This window comes from Acipenser ruthenus, unplaced genomic scaffold (assembly GCF_902713425.1).
Source record: "Acipenser ruthenus unplaced genomic scaffold, fAciRut3.2 maternal haplotype, whole genome shotgun sequence".
In the NCBI taxonomy this organism is placed as follows: domain Eukaryota; kingdom Metazoa; phylum Chordata; class Actinopteri; order Acipenseriformes; family Acipenseridae; genus Acipenser; species Acipenser ruthenus.
Genome location: NW_026708208.1, coordinates 20001 through 27500, shown reverse-complemented (window position 1 = coordinate 27500; position 7500 = coordinate 20001). Strand labels below are relative to the sequence as shown.

General features: G+C 63.1%; 1 protein-coding gene across 4 annotated transcripts in view; it reads left to right on the top strand.

Annotated features, from left to right (window-relative positions):
• Nucleotides 1–7500, top strand: part of LOC117432580 (transcription factor 20) — a 22763-nt gene that overhangs the window by 10188 nt on the left and 5075 nt on the right. For all 4 annotated transcript variants that reach the window (XM_059020308.1, XM_059020310.1, XM_059020311.1 and 1 more), the window contains exon 2: nt 1–7292. This exon is cut by the window's left edge and continues 788 nt beyond it. In XM_059020308.1, coding sequence (XP_058876291.1) covers nt 1–7292 — 7292 coding nt within the window. The remainder of the gene's footprint in view (nt 7293–7500) is intronic.

The window sequence follows — 7500 nt, the reverse complement described above, 5'->3', positions numbered from 1 at the left end:
CTCACCGCCCGGCTCTGGATTACCCGAGCGGACTCGCTTACCGGAAGGAGATGGCTGACTATTACTATCTCTCCGGGGGGAAGGAGGGTCATCGAAGGGGGGGCTACTTCCCTTACTCTTCCTCTCACTCTCATTCCCCCTCTTCTTCCTCTTCGTCCTCCTCCTCCTCCTCCTCTTCTTCCTCGGCCGCTGCTGCCGGGAATCTGGACGGGAGCCGGCAGTACCACCACCACCACCCCCACCACCACCACCACCGGCATCACGGGCTGTATCACCCGGAGAATTTTTCGGGAGCAAATTCCGCGGCCGCCGTTGTCGCCTCGGCTGCCTACTCGCCTCATTATGGGATGTCTGCCCAACAGCAGCAGCAGCAGCAGCAGCAGCTGCAGTCATATTCCCAGCCTCTCCAGCAGTCGTCCGCAACCTTGCCAGCTGGGGTTCACCAAATGGGGGGTTTCCAGCAACAGCAGCAGCAGCAGCAGCAGCAACTTCTGAACCAGTTTGGCCACTACCCGCCCTCCCCAGTGCTTCAATCCACTGGGGTTGCTGGTTCCAGCCCCGTTGCCGGCTCCTACAACCCGTCCCCGCCTCAGAGGTACGCCGCTGGGGGGCAGGGGCAGCTGGCGGGCGGCTTCGACGGGTACGGGAAGGTAAATCCCGCGGTTTACGAAAACAGTCCGCAGCAGGTGCAGTGTTACCCGCCCGGCTATGGGTACCGTTCGCAGGCCAGTCAGCAGCAACAACTGAGCAAAGCTTACGAGCAAGCGAAGGCGGGCCACAGCGCCACCGCGTCGCAGTATCCGGGGGTCGCCGGGAAACTCGGGAATCCTCCCGCGGCTTTGCCATTCCCTTCCCAGGAAGTGGCCTCCAAGTCTCCCGTAATGCAGCAGCAGCATCAGTTCCACCAAAACTTCAGCCCCATATCGAACCCTTCTCCCCCAGCCACCGCTGCCGCCCCCCCCTCCTCCTCCTCTGTGGTGCAGTCCCCCACCTGCAGCTCCACCCCCTCCCCCTTAACGGGGGCACCCGAAACCGGAGGCGGGACGTCCCAGAGGAACAGCCGTCTCTTGCTGCAGACCATACAGAAGTCCCAGGTCAGCCCGAACCGCTCTGGGGCCGGGGGTGTGATTTCACCGTCTTCTGGTCAGCAGCTGCAGCCGTTGCAACATCTTCCTTACAAGGCTTCCCCTTTGGACCGGCTCCGACAGGACAAGCCGAGCCTGGACCCAGGCTGGAGCAGCTTGAACGCCCTCAGCTCCCAAGTGGCCAACATCCCCAACACCGTGCAGCACATGCTGCTGTCGGACGCTTTGCTGTCCCACCACAAAAGGAAGGACCATCCGCCCCAAACCCAACCCCAACCCCACCACCACAGCGTCTCCTTACCAGGGGCCAGCCCTGGTAGTGCCGGTGCTGGGAGGAGCAGGGCAAGGAAGGCTGGAGAAGTTGTGGGGAGCGGCGGAGGAGGAGGAGGAGGAGCGGGAGGGAGCTCGTCTGTCCGTCCCGAATCCCAGTCGGACGATCTTCTCAAGTCCCCAGCCCCCGGTTCCCTGGAGAGTCCCGGAGAGGAGGAGGACCCCGCTCCGAGCGCCGCTGAGAGGGCGAGGCGGCTCAGCGGGCAGAGCAATGGCTCCGAAACGGACCCCTACCATCACGGCGTCGGCCCCCCCAGACAAGCCCCTCCTCCTCCTCCTCCTCCTCTTCCTCCTCTCTCTTCTTTATCCTCTCCTAGTTCTTCCTGTTCTGGGGGTTTGGAAAGCCGCAAAGGAGGAGGAGGAGGAAAGGGGAATGGGGCGACGTCACCGGGGGGACCCTACCAAAACGAGGGCTGCAAAAGCCAACCGAACCCCAGAACGGTTGTTTCGTCAGCCGGGCAAGCGGCTTCTGCTTCGGCGGACGTTTCCTGTAGCGCAGCTGGGCGAGCGACTGCAGCGGTGCCCCCTCCCCCTCTCCCCCCACCTCCTCCTCCTTCCTCTTCCTCCCAGACCTTTCCGTCTCCTGGCCCCCTTTCTGCGGGCAGCCCGCTCTGCCCTTCGCCAGTAGGCGCTCCCAGTTGCCCACAGCCTCCAAGGACTCGGATTCAACAGACGCAGCAGCAGCAGCCGGCCACTCCTAAAAATAACAGCAAAAGCAAAGACCGCTACTACTACCAAGCCGTCAACGACGTTGATAATAACCAGGGCGAAGCACAAAGCCGTGAAGCTGAGGAGAAAACCGTGACACGTGAGAGAGGAGAGTTAGAGGAGGAGGAGGGGGAAGATGAGGAAGAGGAGGAAGAGTTCTTGTCGGAAAGTCCGTCTTTGCACCCTCGTCATTTGCAGCCGGAGGGACGGAAACCCAATGACGATGGAGGACCCGCCTCCTCGTTGCCGCGTCCCCGTTCCGCCATCGCCGCGGAGACTGGGGGCTCCATCCGGGTCATCGTCTCGGCCCGTTCCGAGCAAGCGTCCCAACAAAGCAGAACCCGGGACCAGAACCGAACCGGGAACCAGGACCAGGACCGACGCGACAGCGGAGACGCGCCGCACCACAACGGAGAAGGTACGGCCCAACGTCGGCATCCTTTCTCCACCCCCTGTCCCGGTTACGCAGACGATGAGCCGGGGGGACGTCGTCATCATCATCCCGGGAAAAACGTTACGGAAACCAGACCTGCAGGCGCGGGAAGATCGGAGAAGCCTTCGTCGAACCAGCAAGAAGAACGACAACAACAACAACAACAACAACGACGTCAAAGACCGCAGCAGCAGCCGCCGCCTCACTTCCCTAGTTTGCTGCAGGAAGTTCTGCAAGGGTATCAATTTTTAGACAAGCGGTACGGCCAGCGACAGACGCCCGATCACGCGCCCGCCCCTCCTAACTCCGCCCCCTCTAGCGCCCGCCCCACCGGGGCGGAACATATGCCCCCCAGCAAGTACCCCGTCGCGGGGGGCAGATCGGAGCAGGTTTGGGGCGGGGGAGCGGCAGGGGGCTGGGGTGACAAGAAAGGGATTTTGCAGCAACAGCAGCAGCAGCAGGATTTTCCCCAGCAGACCAACGCCACCAAGCACATCAACCTGGCCGATTATTCCCTGATCAGAAAGCCCTCGGAGCGGGAGAAGGGTGGCGGGAAGACGACGCGGGAGCCGTCCGCAGTTAAAACTCCGCCGCCAGCCCCGCGGAATCCGGTCGCTTCCAGCACGGCCCAACACCTCCAGACGCAGGACTCCTGCGAGGGTTTGAGGGAGAGGGAGAGGCCTCCCCCAGCAGCCTCCGTGGAGCGCCTCTCCGAACGGCGTTCCGTGATCTGCGACGTATCCCCTTCCCGGCGCACCCCGGAACGGGACAGAAGGGATCCCCAGTTCTCAACGGGGGTCCCCCAGACTGTGATCCAGCCGGCGACGCAGATTACCCAAAAGGAACCAGATTCTGACGCGGTTTCTCCTGATCCGGTCGCTTCAAAGGAAATGGACAGGACCCCAGGATTAGGAGGAGGAGGAGGGGAAAGGGGTACAGAACAGCCTTCTCAAAAGCCGTCATCCCTTCATCATCTTCCTCTTCCTCCTCATCATCATCCTTCCCAAAAGTTTGCAACGGCCGCCTCCTCAAATTCACTCCCGGGCACCCCTGAGCACAAGGATGGCCGGACTGTGCAACACAGAGCCAGGGTGCAGCAGCAGCAGCAGCTCCACAGAGAGGAGGTTTTGGGCACACTGCCCCCTAGTGGCGGGAGGTCAAACAGCGCCTTGGTTGGCTCTGTAAGCGGTAACAGTAGCTCTGTCGGGGTCGCTAGCAATCTACCCTACCCCGCCCCTGCCCATTCTGGGAGGTATCACCCCCACCACCCCCACACCCACCCCCACCCCCAGTCTTATTACCCCAACCTGGAAGCGTTTGGTTTAGGAGGTGAATTGAAACACCAGAAGAATCTCCCTTCTGCCAGCTCCCCACAAGCCCAGCAACAGCAGCTTAAAAGCCAGATATATCCACATCACCACCATTTACAGCAGCAGCTTCATCATCAGCAGCAGCAGCAACATAACCTGCAGCAGCCCGAGGAGAGGGGCCGGGAGTGGGCGGGGTTTCGTCATCACCGCGGCAACGCTTCCGGAATGCTCCGGCCCGCCAGCCAGAAAGAGGAGATGATGATGATGATGATGATGTCGCCGGGTTCCGCTGGACACAGGGGTTCTGGGAGGCCGGGACCACAGCAGCAAAGTGGCTTTTATGACATGGGGGTCTCCCAGAATCAGCACCTCCACCTCCAGAATAAGATTTGGGGTTCCCAGCTGCCCAGCGGTGGCGGCGGCGGCCACCCCATGGGGGACCCCGAAATCCTGAAGCCCAGCGTTCGCAAGCGAGCCGTCCCCAAAACTCCCCAGGACGCCGCCCCCGCGCCCCCTCCCCAGTCTTCTCGGGGGGTCACCGAGGAGGCAGCCAGGTCGTTCCGGCCCCCGTCGAGCGGCGCCGCGGACGAAGGACAGCACCCCAACCCTCTGATGATGAGGAGGAGGGTCCGCTCCTTCATCTCCCCCATCCCCGCGAAGAGGCAGCACCAGGAGCCCTTGACCTCCCCCTCTCCGGTCCCCGGCTCTGGGCTCGCTGGAGAAGGCGCGGAAGCTCGCCGGACGCCCCAAATCCTGGCCGCCGTACCCCAGACGGAACCCCCGGCCTCTAACGAGAAGGTGGGCTGCCCAGACCGCCAGCAGGGGCCTCCGAACTCCGGAAACGGCATTGGCGTTGCGGATCCCTGCAACTCCGCGTTCCAGCCCAACGCAGCCCCCTCCCCGGCCGGCAAAACCAAAATCCTGCCTCCCAGGAAGGGGCGGGGCCTGAAACTGGAGGCCATCGTCCAGAAGATCACCTCCCCCAGCGCGAAAAGGGGCGTGGCTCCTCCCGGGGTCGCGACCCACGCCGTGGGGGGACTGGGAGAGACGTTAGCCGCAGCTGTTGCCGTGGCCGGCGACGCCGCCAGTTCCTCGCTGGCCGGGATTTCCGAAATTTTTGGATCCTCCTCGGCGGCCCACGCCGCCGTCGCGGGAGGGAATTGCGGTCCGGCCGGGGGCGTCTTCGGCCCCTCCCTTCTCGACGGGAAGCCTTCTTGCCTCGGCGGGGCGGCTATCGCCAACGCGGTCCGGACCGCCAACGCGGACGCCGGACCCTCCCTGGACGAAATCCTGTCGTTCCGCTGTGGAGAAGAGAGCTTTCCGGCCGTGCCTTACCCCTTCCGGCTCCACGACGCAGAGGGGGAGGATGGTGAAGAAGAAGAAGAGGAGGAAGAATACGAGGAGGAGGAGGAGGAAGAGTTAGAGGAGTTCGAGAGAGAGAAAAGCGGACGGAGGTTGGGGTCGGAGCTGACGCCCCTGTTCGCGCCGCCGCCCCTGGCCTCTCCCGCCCTCGCTGACGTCCGGAACTTTTCCAGCTGCGGCTACAGCCTGCAAGGGCCGAGGGGGGGGGGCGAGAGGGACCAAGCCGTCCCGCTGGGGCGGAAGCCGGAGGAATCGGAGTTCACCGAACCTCCCCCGTCTCTCTTTGCCCGTTACGGGCAGGGACTGCAGGGCAATGTAGCCGCCACACCCCCGACGGGGCCAGCAACTCTCTCCGGCCGCGGCCCTCCTTCTTACCCCCTGGGGGTGGGGGGGCGGGAGGAGGTGAAGATGGAGGCGGGGGTCTGCGCCCCTCCTTCCCTGGTCCCGAAGGGGTATTTCCCATCGGGTAAGAAGAAGGGGCGACCGGTGGGCAGCGTTAACAAACAGAAGCGAGCTCCTCCGCAACAGCAGGGATCTGGGGGGGCAGGGTCCGCCCAGCAGCAACAGAACCAGAACCAGAACCTAAGCCAGCTGGTTCCCCAAACCCAGTTGCCCCAGTCGAATCAAAAACCTGCCCCAGTCCTTGAGTCTGCCCCTCCTCCTCTCCCTACCTCCTCCACCTCTACCTTCACTTACCCAGCCGTAGATTTTTCCGCTGCAGTCTCCCGCGTCGACCCGAGCCCCAATGGCGACGACGAGCCTTTCGCGGCCCCCTCAGCGGCCCCTAACCCGGCCCCCAAGCCGCGCAGACGCCGGCAGAGGAAACCAGCGGGCGGGGAGGAGGTGGAGGAAGAGGAGGAACAGGCTGGCGTTCGACAGAGGAGGAGACGGAGGAGGAGGCACGGCGGCAAATCCGCAGAGTCGAAGCCCCTGGAGGAGGAGGAGCCTGGAGGAGGGGAGCCCCAGAAACGGGGGTCCTTCATGCCCTACGTCCACGTCGAGAGGAAGCTTCCAGAAGCGGGGTCCCTCTGCACCGTGGTGAACGAGGAAGACGATGCAGAGGTCCAGAAGCGACCGGGCTCTTTCCCTCTGGCCGCCCAATCCAGCGTTCAAACCCAGGACCAGGATCTGGCAGCGGTGGTTCTTTCTTCCCAGCAGCCCTCCCCCTCCTCCTCCTCCTCCCCGCCCTCCTCCTCCTCCCCTGGCCTGGGCAAGTCTTTCCCCGCCTCCAGCTACGTCCTGCCGGGACCAGTGGTGACGGAATCCCCGGTCCTGGGGCGTCTTCTCTGCTGCCTGTGCGGAAAGTGGGCCAATTTCAAAAACCTGGGGGACCTGTACGGTCCTTATTACCCGGCCGACTACGCCACCGCGCTGCCCAAAAACCAGCCCCAGTCCTCCAGGCAAGCCCGGCCGGGCACAGGGGCAGGGGGAGTCTCGGTCTCTGTCTCGGCCTCCTGCCTCAAGCAGGAACCGGAAGAAGAGAGCCGGGGTTCACCGGGGAAGGTGAAAGTGCGACACAAAAGCATGGAGGTGAAGCCGCTGTCCTCCTCTACCTCCTCCTCCTCCTCCTCCTCCTTCTCCTTGTCGTGCTCTGCGGAAGAGGGAAGAAGGAAAGAGGAGGAGGAGGGGCAGGAGCAGGAGAGAGGGGGGCAAGAGAAACAGGATTTACCCTTTTTCCCCTCCTCGACGAACTCCGCTGCCGAGGAACCCGTCTGCGCTGCCCCCGCTTCGAGTCTCGCGACGGCCGGAGGAAGCGGCCACCGGAAGCCGACGACGCACCCCAGGTTCAAGAGGAGGCACCGTTCGAACGAGGAACCCCTTCCTCCGGCTGGCTCCTCCTCCTCCTCGCGCTCCCAGACCAAGCATCGACCCGAGACAGAACCCGAACCACAGCCTGACCCGGACCCGCTGCCCGCGCCCGCTCCGGTACCCATTCCCCAGTTCCCTCTGGATGGGATGGAGCTGTGGACCCACGAGGCGTGTGTCGTGTGGGCAAGCGGGGTGTTCCTGGTGTGCGGGAGGCTGTACGGACTGCAGGAGGCGCTAGAGGGAGCGAGGGAGACGGTGAGTGAGCGGGGAGGGGGGTGTCTTCGGATGTACATATGACCTTGTCGTTACCCTAACTGTGTTGAATACTAGTGCATATTGTATTCAACTGTGTGTGTGTGTGTGTGTGTGTGTGTGAAAAGTTTACATGCCCCAATGGAAATATTATAATTTCTAGAAATTTCTCAAAACAAAGAATTTTAGGAAATCTTCTGTAGCAAAAGTT